This window comes from Triturus cristatus, chromosome 7 (genome assembly GCF_964204655.1).
Source record: "Triturus cristatus chromosome 7, aTriCri1.1, whole genome shotgun sequence".
Lineage (NCBI taxonomy): Eukaryota > Metazoa > Chordata > Amphibia > Caudata > Salamandridae > Triturus > Triturus cristatus.
In genome coordinates, this window is record NC_140590.1 from 1,561,009,665 (window position 1) to 1,561,023,526 (window position 13,862).

Here is a 13,862-nt window from a genome sequence, read left to right on the forward strand (position 1 = left end):
CTATGCATTAACCGTATTGGATTATGTTAAACACCCACTTGTCCGTAGTTATTTCCTTCCATTCTGTTAGGAAATATTTTAGTCTGCCTCCCACTGGTGTTGTATGATGACTGAACTGGTCGCTTACAGGATGATGAGTTTCTGTAGGTTGTAATGCTGTGGGTACACTTTGTGATGTTTTCGCTAAGTGTGCCTCTTTTGGAATGCAGTCACTTGGTGGTGATCTGTGGACCGCCTCTTTGTTGTTGGCCCCTTCCCCGTGGGCGCCCACGAAAGGACGGTCTTCCCTGCTGGGTCTGCCAGTTCTGTTGTTGACCTTGGTTTGATCCCTGGTATGTTTGCTGGTATGCCTGGTGTGAGGTAGCAGGTTGGTGACCCCCTCTACCTGTTGGTCTTCTTGACGGCGTGCCCCTACGCATGCCACCGAATTGTAGAGCCCCCATAGACCTTACTGTGTCGTTGTCTTCCTTCAACTGATTTAGTTTATCATCACCAACGCTTCCAAACAGTTGTTCTCCATTGAATGGTGAATTAATAATGTTGCTTTGGACTTCTGGTTTGAAACCTGAGATTCTCAGCCAAGCATGCCTTCTTTTCGTGATGCCAATCATCATTTGTCTGCTGGATGTTTCTGCTGCATCCAGAGCAGATTTCAAGCATGTATTTACAATGATTGTTCCCCCTTCCACTAAGTGGATAGCTCTCTTTTGGAACTGTTCCGGTAGGTGTTTCAGTAGATCCCCCCTACCTCTTCCCAATGCTGATATGCATGGCGGTTCAGCAATGCATTAGAGTTAGCTATGCGTCACTGGTTCGCCGCACTTCTCTTGACCTTTCTTCCCACTAGGTCTATCCTCTTACTTTCTTTGTCCAGTGGTGGGCCAGCAGTGGTTGGCACATTTGCTCTTTTCCTAGCCGTGGAAGTGATAAGAGTCAGCTGATACTGACCCTTTGTAGATTGGATCTTTGTATTTCTTCTCCCCTCTTGGTGTGACTGCCTTGCATGTTGCAGGCTCCTTAAATGCTTCCTTTCCTTGATCTAGTACACTTGGTAGCATTGGAAGGAATTGTTTTCTTGACTGTATTGGCATTAAAGTTTCCAACAGAAAACATGATTGTGGTTTCTCCTCTTCCAAATGCACTCCATAAGTTTCACCTGCATTTTTAATCACCTGATTGGACATCCCAATGTCATCTGGTGGTGAGGACCTCGAGGGATATGGATCAATTGCCTCTTCTGGTGATTCGGCATCGAGATCTTGCCATTGGAGGTCTTGAGTCTCTGAGGTTGCCGACTCCACATACGTGTGTCCATCTACGTACCTCTATTCATCGAAGAAGTAATCTTCCTCCTCTTCTTCATCGAGCGGTTCGGGTGTCGTTGTAGGCTGCAACTCCTTGACAACTTTCTGTAGAAGTTTTCGGCGGTATCTTGAATTGCTTCAAGCTTTCGTTGAATTCTTTTTTGCGGTGTAGTATGCTCGCCATTTTGGATTCAATGAGCGTCCTATTTTTTTCAATCTCGGCTGCGTGCGATTCGACGCCGGGTGTTTCGGCCATTCTTATTGAGCTTGCAGATGCCGATGGGGTCGTCGAAGCCTGTTTCGACCTCTCCTTTGTTGACGTCGAAGTGTCTTCATCGTGTCCGTCTTTTGACGTCTTCGATTTTTCGAGGGCCATTCAGGAGTCCTTGTCGAAGGATCCGAAGGAGTGCCTATCTTTGGATTCTTGTACGGCCGCCGAGTGCTTCGACACCGAGGCTCCTTTCTACTTTTTTCAGGGCAGACTTATCTCTTACCTCCTTAGACGTCTTTTTTTCAACCACTACAACCTGGACATCTGTTTCCTCGTCGACTTCTAGCTCTTCGGCGACGTTGTCCTCTTCTTCGCTGGAGAGGCCCAGGTCTCGAAGCGATGGTGGAGGGCCCTGTCCCTGCATGTTGTAGTTGGCCCTTCTCTGCCCCTGTCCCTGAATGTTGTAGTTGGCCCTTCTCTGCCATTCTCTTACCCTCAACGTCTTCGGGGTGTAGGCCGAGCATGCGTTGCAGTCTTTATTTTGATGATCCAGTGGGAGGCAAAGGTTGCAAACTGGATGCTGATCTTCCTGTGCATACTTGTGGTGACAATTCTTGCAGAACTTGAAGGGTGTTTTGTCCATTACCTTGCGCAGGGAGCCACCTGCATGCGCATTCTCTGGTTCGTTACATTTTTTCGTTTTCACCTTTTGACGTACTGCGACTGTTGGAATCAACGACCGGAACGTCAAATGTAGGTATCGCTGACCTTTAGAACTAATTTCTGCAAATTTTTGAGGATTCTTCTCTCCAAATCCTTGGAGTTTCTTCCGGAACGATCCAGACCCAGTGGCGGAAAAAAAGAATCTGAAGATGACGACCAAAGGTAGGAGCTTCCGGAAGAAGCCCGTCAACGTCACGGAAGGACACCAAATGGTGGTATGTCGATGCCCACCAACCACGAAAAAAAAAAAAAATAGTCATTCCGGACCCAATCACTAGATGGCGGAATAATGCACAGCATGTGAATCCAGAAAAGACTCACGCTGCAAAACCCGCCAACCAAACAACGGAAATGGGGCAGCTCTATGACTCGTGCTCTGAGGGTTTAAATAAACTTATCCTGGAATACACACATGCACCCTTATCATAGATTACAGATGCCAATGCTCAATCAAAAGAAAACAAACTAAAGATCAAAATCAATGCACTAAATCACCTTAGAAAAAAATCATACCAAAATGAAAATACACTCTTCTAGTGCCTCAACAGGATCTTAAACTCATCCATCAGGAAGACATTTTCGGCAGATCTGAAAAGCCTAATGCCTTTTGAAGGAATTATATAGGAATTTGATGGAATTAAACAACCCAAAGTACAATACAACCAAGATCCTTCACCTTTAAGCATTCCATAACATCATCTCAGATGAATCTGATTGAAAAGCAATGAACCTGCAAGAACAGCTCAGAAGCGAGCAATTCAAAAATCAGATTACTCAGACTACTCCCAGAGTCCCAATTCAAGGAACTGTTCAGGGCAAGCGGCCCGGCTGGATCCCCATCCGACCCCATACTTTCAATGTTATTCTACACTCTATATCTGCCATTACCTCAGTAAAATCATCGCAAAAATACCTCATTTAGGCCTGTGCGGCTCCTTTGACAGTTCACCACCACACCCTTCTACTGTGGTCAGAGGAGCATGGCATGTCAGTGAACTGGATCTTTTGTACCTCGCTTATAGATCTACCATCATCTCATAGCCTTTTTCACTTCTACTACTGTCAGAACTCTGACACTCCTGAAGGCTAGATAATTTTGCATGTCCTACTAAATGTACCTCAGCCCACTTCATGATAGTATCAAGTCCTTCAACCAAGGGTGCTACAACTACATCGAGGATACACAGATTATACTAAAGCTAGTATAAAAATATCAAATAATGGGTGTCTTGAAAAATGACAAAGAAGATAAAAATCAACAGAAATAGAAACAAGCACTGGCAAAGCCAATAGGTCTGTGTTTAATATGCTAACATTGGCAGCGTAAGCATATTAAAGCCACACAAACGAGGAAAGTCAGACTGTATTGAAGCCTCCCTTGCCCTCAATGCGATCCTTTTTTTTAAAAACTATTTCAAATAAACTTACTTATTTAGTTTCTATAGCGTAGGAAAAAAAGACTGACTAGAAAGAGCTTCCTTGCAAACAAATCTTATTCTGACATAGGAGAGAAACAAGGAGGGTTTTGAAGGCAGGGGAGTTGTCAGTATAGGAAACAAAATAAAAAAAATTGGATCTCAGTGACACTTAAGGGAAGCCACATGGAGGGAAAGCCGGGGACTGAGAACATGGTGCACACAGGGGAGGAAGCCACAGGAGGTATATACAGATGTGTGGTGGGAGCATAAAGTGCACAGGAGAAAAAAAGAAGGCAGGAGGGAGATACAAGAGGATGTCAGGTGAGTGAACGGGAGCACACGAACGGGAGCACACAAACGAAGAAGGAAGAGTTGGGAAGATGTACAGCAAGTGATGGGAGTAGAGGAGTATACATGTTATGGAGAAAGGGCTCAGAAGGAACCAAAGAGGAACAAAATGAGTCACACTGGAGGGAGCTATTACTTGTAAAGTAGTCACTAATGCAGTTCAGAGCAAGCAACTAGGTGGATGCAGAAGAATAAATTCAAACAGCCAACAGCAAAAGGTCAGAGATGAATACGTCTCTGGGCTGAGTACAAAATATTACCAACAAAGTCTCAAGTCAATGGCTGAAAGAGACTGGTGAAGAAAGCCAGTGTTTGAGTGTTTAGAACCCAAAGATCACTCTACTCTGATAGCTGTGCTGTCAAAATTCAGACCTAAAACCAGTTAAAAACAGAACTAACACGGATGAAAAAATTAAGCACAAATAAAATTCAGGGACCCTATCACGAATTAACTTTTGTGGCGCAGAGCAGGATGCCGGTTTTATGTGCCTGGAGAGGGTAAAGTGACATTATTAACCACAATATTTCTTTGAGTTAATGCTTTATTTTCAGACAGAAAAGTTAAAAAAACAGAAAGCGGCAAACCTTGCAAACTGTTTCTGAGATGTACTATCAGCAAAATATTACTTGGTGGGGGAGCATCTGCATGTATCACTAAGCTCTTCAATCCTTTTGACCAATCACTCTAGTTCCTTAGATTTAGGCTACGCTTTTTCTTTATGACATCACACTTACCAGTTTGCTGAAGTAGCTGCGGCTCACTTTCACCACCTCGCCTTTGTATCGCACACAGACGACATTGGTGTCCACGTGCATTTCCACACATGGCATCGGCGGAGAGGGTACAGCCAGCCTTATTGGATAACAATACACAAGGCGACCTTGGACCTCCGGAGCTTCCACTTCGTCTGTGAGAAACAATATCGAGCAGTCACAACCAAGTCACTTCTGTTGACCTCAACAGAACAACAAAATCAAAGTCTGCCTCGTAGCCCACATACATACAGCAAACCCTATAGTAATCAACTCACCTACCACACCTTGCCATCTTACTAACCGAGGCAACTCTCCCCAGTACTTTATAATCCTACACAACTACCCATAACTTCACCTTCGACTCCTGTAGCTTTCCTGTTCATTACCCAAACTTGCCTCTCATTTCTCGACTGTTTCAGTTTCTGATTACTCCGAGCCATCCGCTTATCTTAGTTTCCTCAAACCTAGTCCCTTCTTCCTGTACACTTTCCACTTGCTTACTCTTCAAGACTTACTCCTTGCAATTATCTCAAGGTTCAATCCATACTTCACCTTCTATACCTCTCCAAATCGACTATTCCTACTCTGTCTTAAGTTGGACTCAGTGCTGTCAGTTTCATTCAGCTTGTACCTGATATATTGTGCTCCTTCAACAAAGCTAGATGTTTCTCACGAATCCGCTTCACATATTCGCAAGATATGTGGAAGATCTTGCTGCAAATTCCTTCCACTGAATCCTTGGCAACAGCGGTCATGTGAGGCCCACACTGTTTGCGCAGATGCTCCAGCCGATCCTGCAGAGGGGCAAGGGAGTCAGAAGAAATCTTTAGGTAGTGTCTGGTACTCTAGATCCAACAGAGACACATAGATATACATGAATCATCTTAGTGATGGTTCAGCCTGGTAACCCAGATTTATGAGTTACGGTGAGTGTTTAAGACATTTTTTTCTATTTATGTACAACTTCAGTGTGTACCCCTATACACACAAATTAATTTTCCAACACTTCATCCCCTTAAAGCCTAACTGTGGAGATAGTTAGTCCCACAATTCCTCCATTTCTACTTTTATTACCCGGATTCTGATTTATTCCATGAACTGCTATTAGTTACTGGATTTTGTTGCTTTCAAGGTGGGTCCTTATTCTAGTAAGGGCTAGTATTTCCACACACTCATATTATTCTTTTAGCAAAGCTTTATGGAAAAATCAAAATACAGATTAGCGATTAATCAAGTGTCTGAGGCAACTCCAAAGAATGATTGCTGCGATATATGCTCAAAATAAAATACAAAGAAAGACGCACAGCAACAAGGACTCAGAGAATTGTTGAGATTACCACAGAGAAGACAATAAAAAACACAATGAGAACAAAATGATAATGATAGGGGGGAAAAGAAACATGGTGTGGAAAAATACAGAATGAGAACTAAAACAAGTAGAAGGTATAAAGAGGGAAGGAATTAGACAGGAAAATGACAGAAAAATAAAAGGGAGACAAAAACACGCAGTTAAGCATGTAGAAGTAATAAAATTAACAATAAAAGAAGGAAGCACATCACTGAACTCAACCATAACTATAATAAATAAGTAGGGGCCAATAGGAGAGAGTAAGAAAACATGGAAGAGAAATAAAATGGGGTAAATTAAGTAGAGGGAGACACAGCAAGCAAGAGAACATGAGATAATAGATAGGAAGAAAGAGAAACTCCATGAGGTACAATTCTGGAGGATGAACAGGTGTACAAGGGGAGAAGAGAAAAGCCTCCCAGAGAAAGAGAAGAGTTATAGAAGGTTAGCAAGATGTAGAATAGGAAGAGAGCTTGCAGTAAACAGCTGAAATATCCAATAATGGAGGCGACAAAGAACAGAAAGAGGTAAAAAGGAGTCAAGTAGGATAGGAGGAGAAAGGATGCATAGACCATACTAGAGAGGACTGAGAAAACCTGAGAGAGGCCCAAAGAGTGGAAGATAGGGCATAATGGGTGGCCGTTAAGAGGGAGATGAGAAACATAAGCATATGATACCATGGAAGGTAAAACTATTACAAGTAAAAATAAAAACGCCACTAGCAAACTTGAAAAATGCATCAAGCTGCATGACATTCTTGAAACAAACCCGTTCAAAGCTAAACAACCCACAATAAGTGCACTGGTAAAAGTGTTGGATGATCTAGTCGAGTTAGCAGCATGCTGATCATACTAAACATCTCTGCCGCAGTCAGCACTGTAGAAAATATCATAGGCCACACACTCCAAACAGTGGCCAATACATCACACAACCAGAATTTCTAAGTCATTCATTGATTGAAGAATGCACACACAGTGTGAGAATTGGAAAACACATCTCAACTGCTCATGAAGTAGCCGGTGGAGTCCCATTAGACCACCTTCGTCTTCCCTGCTGTCTAACATCTACCTAAAATACCCAAACAGACCAGCTCTACACCAATTAGCTTCACTTCCACTCCTATGCGGGCAACACTTAATTGTACCTCAAGGCCACAGTCCCTCTAAACCAATTTAAAGGCACACGAAAAGGCATAAAATGCACTGTGGTAAACATGGGACAAAACAGTTTCAATATGAACCGTTCAAAAACAGAAATGCATTCCTAAGCACAGCACGCTTCCTCACAAACAGGCATTCTATGCCTACCGCCTACTGTCTTCAGTGAGAAGGAACAACGCAATTCAAATGTACGAGCAGTATTTAAAGTTTTTACCCACCAAAGTAAACTCCTGGGTAAAACCCTCTCTTTCCTGTCCCTACTATACCAACCTACTCACCCCATGGTAGTGGGAAATCTCTTTAAGTCGAGACTAGATTTTTTCAACGCCTTCTACATTGGACTAACAGCCTACCAAATTAAGAGACAATAAAAGGTGCAAAACAGGTGAACTTTGGCTTAGATACCATAAGCTACAGCATTCTACTCTTCCTGATAAAGCTACCCTGGATGCTAGTGAAAAATAGAGGGCCGGATATACAATCATTCCATTTTGTGAGTCGCAAATTGCAACGTTTTGTGACTTGCAAAATGAAATGTACAACAGTGTCTGAGACACTGTTTGTGATTCTCAAATGGGTCGCAAGAGACCTGTCTCATTAATATTCATAAGGCAAGTCGCAATTTTCAATTGGGAATGGCCTGCAAACACAGGGATGGTGGCCTGCTGGGGATAGCAGACCCCAATGTCTGTTTGATTTTTCAATAAAGCAACTTTTTTCCCTTAAATGCAGCCTGTTTTCTTGAAAGGAAAACGGAATGCGTTAAAAAAAAAAAAAATTACATTTTTCTTTTCATTTTTTAAGGGCTGACAGTGGTCCCTGGGACCACTGTCAGCCCTTAAAAAATATTTTCACACCCATTCACAAAGGGGAAGGTGTCCCCTTCCCGTTTGTGAGTGGCTTACCACCAACTTGAAGTAGGCGGTAAACTGCGAGTGTTATGCGACCGCAAATGAGATCGCAAAACAATGGTACATACCATTCTGACTCACTATTAGGAAGGGACGCCTTGGAACGCCCCTTCCTAGTAGCGACTCGCAAACACTATTTTGCGAGTTGACGACTCGCAAAATAGCGTTTGTAGATACCCCCACCCTTTTTTTCAGTCACGAACGAGCCGATTTCCCATTTGCGACCGCGAAAAACGGTTGTACATCTGGCCCAGAGTCACTTTGAAGAGTCTCAACTGCCCATACAAATGAACTGAAGAAAGTGGCAAAATATCTATAAGAAATAAAATGTTCAGTACATGCAACTACCATCTAGCAGAGGAAGATCTCCAGGTCATACCGCTAACCAGATGCAAACAAAACTATGATCAACAATTATCAGGGACCAGGGAAAGCTGAAATTCTGAACAGCGCAGCAAGTTTCCAATGTAACCTTTTTTTGCTTGCATTTCATACTTCAGAGACTAAAAGAAATTTAAATTTGCAGTATGCACGATACTAGCAAAAGTAACAAACAGGTAGAGGTAAACTGGAGGGTTGAATAAGAAACATGATAGGAGGAACATGGTAAAGGTAGAAGTAAACAGGAGAGTAAAAAAAAGAACAGATCAGGAAGAACATGGCGAAGGTAAACATGAATACAGAAGAATGAAATAAGCAGATAAGGGAACAAATAGAAGGAAGAGCTTGTTTGAAAGGAACACGCAGTGTAAGGATTAGAAGATGGCTGGGAGAGCAGGAAGACGTCAGAGGAGAGGGACTAAGTCAGAGTGACACTGAATGCCCAACACAGAAAGAAAGGAGGGAAGGAAAGTAAGAGAGAACAGATGATCAAGCAGCACAGAGATAGAGGGCATGAGGAAGCAAGTAAGAGGGAGAGGATATCCTTCAGTAAAATAAAAGGAGGGAAATAAAGAAAGTAAACAAGGAAAGCCAAATATGTGAACATGCAGTGAAGACAGCAACAGAAAAGAGAGGAGAAGGGAAGAAAGCGTGAGACAAAGGAAGACAGAATGTGTATGAAGAAAATAAAACACCATTAGAATGTCATAACATAAGGAAGCAGATATAGCAGAATTAACTTTACAGTTAAACTGATATCTGAATATCCCATCATCCATACGAAAGTGATTAAAAATTTGATTCCAATGCTCCCCCTCAAGCACTCCAGCACAAATTCCGTTTTTCTTAGCACAACTGTAAGCCATGCTGCGTGCTCCTCTTTCGAAAAACCACAGATTGTAGGAAGCTGGCTCTTTATATAGTATACCAAAAGGAGGTATACTGTGCAAAGAGTCCAGGTATTACCTTATGAGTGCACAGGGGCTTGCTCTAGCAATCCAAAGGTGCTCTTTTAGGGGGTAGTGAGGTCCAGCAACCTCATGCTTATCAGAGAGGAGTGTTAGACATTTGCAAATACACACACAGTCAATATATAGTACACAAAACCGAATAAGGAGATCCACACCAATTTATAAAAAAACACATGTATTTTTATATATATTTAGGCACCAAATCAATACAATCAGGTAAGTGTGTTTCGAGAATGAAACATATTTTTGTTTCAAGAGTCAGTGAAATTTTCATATCCTATGGAGGAAAAACAAATACTGCTTACAGGTTCTTTACAGCGACTTACAAGAGTAATCCGAAGGTATTGAGGTAAGTACAGGGCAAGGTCCAAGGCAGCTCCAGCAGGTCACCTCCAGCGACAATACGGCAGACAGGTGCAGTGGTGCAATACAACGTCAGGTTCCCAATGTTAGTCAATGAGGATTGGACCGGTCACAAAGAGACTGCAGGTTTGCACTGGGAGGCCAGTTGGGCGGACCCACCAGGTGGGTTTCAGGACTCAAGATGCTCGCGGATATGGGGACCACTTCCACTCAGGCCAGGAGCAAAGGGTGCAGAGGTCTCTTGAGGCGTCCAGTTTCTAACAGAGTGTCACCTGCGGTCGGGGGAGCTGCACACAGACTGTGGGTGGCGTGGAGGAGTCCCCTCCTGACAAACCGAAGGTGGGCTTCATCTCCGGAGTGCTGGGGGACCAAGCTAGCACTGTTGGTCCACTTCAGCTCAGGCTTGGAGCGACGGGTGCAGTGGTGCAAGCCAATGTCAAGTTTACGCAGTCTGCAGTCCTCACAGTTCTTTCTATGGTACCTGCAAGGTGCAGGGGGGCAGCTGTGCTGCTCCACTGAGTTCCTGAGTCTTGGCAGAACTGCTGTCAATCCACCGAGGCTTTTGGAGACACAGCAGTTTGCAAGGTGAATTGACTTTGGCGCATTTGAAAGGAATAAGGAAATGGCAAGGAATGTTGGCACCAAGTCAATTGCTTCTTCACAGTTCTTGCTTTTGCGGCTCTTCTGTATTCTTTTAGGTCAGCCGGATCTGATTTTCTGGTGCCAGGGCCTCCCTCAAATACTAGATTTAGGGGCGTTAGCGGAGTGTAAGGTAGTACCCAATGGAATACTTACTCCTGGGGTCAGCACGCCCCCTATATGACCAGTTCCTGTGGGAAGTGGGCATAACCCTGTCCCAGAGCTCCTAGGTTTGCCAGCACAAAGACAGCAGACTTTTTCACTTCACTTCAGGTAGCCCATCTTAGGGTTGGAACTAGCCTGAAGGTGAAAACGCCTGTCTGACTACTAATTTTTCCGCCTGTCCAGGTGACAAATGGGCCCTAGACATGGGGAGCCAGCATCCTCTCCTGTGAGGGTAGCCCGATTTGCTTACCAAAGGCGGTGGAATCTTTGAAGCTCCCTGCCTTGGAATGCTAATTCACAAGTCTTCTTGTGGGAGGGGTTTGTTCCTGACCTCACGAGAGCAAAGGCCCTCACCACTGGGGGTCAGAAACTAGTCTGTGGTGGCGGGCTGGCTAGGACCAGTCAGTCAGCACCCTAGTAGTTGGCAGGGGGCAACTCGTAAGAAGCCCTCTGGGTGCATGTATTAATAAACCAATCACTGGAATCAGTGTGGGTTTATTAATACAAGATGCTTGGTTTCAGTGAAGCCATCATGTAGCTGGGAACTCATTTTCACCAGTGTCCAGCACATGTACTTTTAAATGGCTTCCTGATCACTCGCACTGGCAGCAACTGAACTGACCAGCACAGGGACATATCTGCTCTTGTAGATATGTCCACACATGTAGTATAGTGCATCTTGCCATAGGGCTGTGAGGCCTGCTGTACCTATACTGCATGCACTGTCTCCAGGCATGGCACACAGGCTGTGTGCAAGGTCTTGTTTTCACTTTGGTCTGCACCAAGCAGAGGTATTCTGTATGCGTTTAGTGCTCAATGCCCTAGGTACCAGGGGTACCATTTACTTAGCACTTACAGGGGGTGCTAAAGGTATTGCTAATTGGGGGACAACTGCACAGTTTTATGGCAAGAGATCTGGCAGTGGGGATCCAGTTAGCAGACACCCAGTGTTCTTCCACACAAAATGACATTAAATACAAGCATTTGCAATGCAATAGGTCTCGCATTATTAAAGTTTTAGCTATTGCCATTGCTAAATAATGCAACACCAATAGCTCAAACTTTAATAATGCGAGACCTATTGCATTGCAAATGCTTGTTAGAACTTGTGCCCTGGGAAAATTGATATGGGCTCCCATGAGGAGATGACTTCAACATAGTGCAGAGATACACAATCATGCAGTATTGGAATTCAACTTGATCGCAGAAAAAAACATAAGAGTCTGGCACAAGGTCATGACATTGTGAGCTGAAATTGAAGGCTAAAATGGGTGATCGATTCTACTGTATTTTTCACATGGAATGTTGCTAGTGTGGCTGCATAAATCACAGTACCGTATCCCTGGATGAACATTTCCGATTTTCATTGCCGTAATTTCGCCCAACATCCACATCAAGAGTCTTGCATTGTCAGAAAAATCAGACGAAATGGCAAAAAGGCTGAGCGATAGACCCCTGAAGCTCTAGATTGGAGTCGGTGTCGGTGTGCATGCTAATGTGCATTTTGACACTGGCGGAGAGCGGCTCTATTTTTAGCTCTCCCAGCTGCAGCAACATCAGTGCCTTTGCCTCTTTAAATATGGAGGAGACATGCTCGGCCGACGTCGATGCTTTTCAGAGAACTTTTCATGCAGACCAGGCCAAACAGGCTTCACATGTCTGCTGCGCCTTCGATAGGCCACCACAATAATGGCGGCCGTCACTAAGCGCACAAATCATGTAAGGATATTCTAGGGTGCATTCCCCACCCCCACTCCCTCAGCGGTCTCAAAAAACATTCGGCTATTGGGATAATCTAAATTAACAAATCTAACTCAGGATTTGTACCATTTATTTGCCCAGGGTAAACAGCGCAGAAAGGAGACTTTTTTCTTTTTGGTCCCATTAGTTTTTATCTCATCAATTTTTCAGTCCAATCCTTGGCGCCATTTCTCTCCGATCAGAACTATTTTACTTACGTCTTTTCGCTTCAGTTCATGCTCGAACGACGCTTGGCATGAGAACTAATGAAGCTACGAAAACAAAAGATTTACGTCACTGCACTGGAATAACTTCACTGCTGCCCCTCAGCTCTTCTGTTTATTCTCGGGCAAATGCAATTATAAAGATAATCGCAGCATCTTCGGAAGCAGCATGCAGTCAGCACAATTGAAGGTTCAAGAGGGAAACCAGTAATAAACAAGCGGCACTGAAAGCGATCGCTATTAAAAAAAAACACGCCCGCTAGTGGTGCGCGCGCGAGCGCCACAGCGAGCCATATGTTTTCAATTATCGCGCCCGTGTCTGGGCACGATAACTGAAATCACATGGGCTTTGGTGCGCGTAACAGACACCAATAGGCCATGGGTGGAGCAATGCGCCCGCCTTTGGCCCATTGCGCGCTCTGTTTAAAAAAACACGCACTCAAAGCCCAATAGCGGAACTCAAAAGGAAAAGCACACACACGAGTGTGTGTGATTCCAGGGTCTGTTTTCAAACCCGGGACAAAAGGGCTCTCGCCTGCGCAAGCAGTGCTGCGCTCTGCAATGCAGGGCGCGAGCCCTAACAAGGAAAAAACTGAGGGTGACCGTGTCAAAAAGGGACACTTTCATACAAAGATCCTGTCAGACCATACCACCATTACTGTACCAGTAGAGCTAGGGTAAGAACACGATGGCTCGTATCAATTCAGTGAAAAGAGAAATATTTGGGGCTCATTTACTTACTATTATGAAGAAATGTTAAGCACGGTATGGCTTAAAGTACAATCGGTGAAACCACTAAAGAGCTCATAACAAGAGAATGAATAGCCCACCCAATAACATTTGTTAAGCTTATAATGTGGAAGTGGTAGACCTAGAGATGCTGATTGAACAGTTGGGAGCCCATCCTGATATGGAAAACGAATTCGAAACTAAGAAGGGTAAGGGGTAATTGAGGGCTCTGCTTAAAAGCTGCAGCACATACATTGTGCAGAAAAAACAGCTCTACTATGACAGGGGAAATTATAGACAAATTCCAACATACACAAAAGAGCGACCGGCACTGTTAATTGTCTACACGAAAGTAGAGACCACACCGGTAGTCTATGGTAAGGTTTGTGGGATTACAACTTGCGCCTGTATTTAGCACAGGGTTATTGATCTGATATACAAGCTGAATAACTCAGGGACTCATTTCCCTAC

General features: G+C 43.9%; 1 protein-coding gene across 2 annotated transcripts in view; it reads right to left on the reverse strand.

Moving 5' to 3' along the window:
• The window catches only part of PCIF1 (phosphorylated CTD interacting factor 1), a 157,653-nt gene that overhangs the window by 45,439 nt on the left and 98,352 nt on the right, over positions 1-13,862 (reverse strand). For both annotated transcript variants that reach the window (XM_085619370.1, XM_085619371.1), the window contains exons 10-11: positions 5,392-5,554; positions 4,740-4,912 (exon numbers count right to left, since the gene is read on the reverse strand). In XM_085619370.1, the coding sequence (XP_085475496.1) occupies positions 4,740-4,912; positions 5,392-5,554 (336 nt within the window). The remainder of the gene's footprint in view (positions 1-4,739; positions 4,913-5,391; positions 5,555-13,862) is intronic.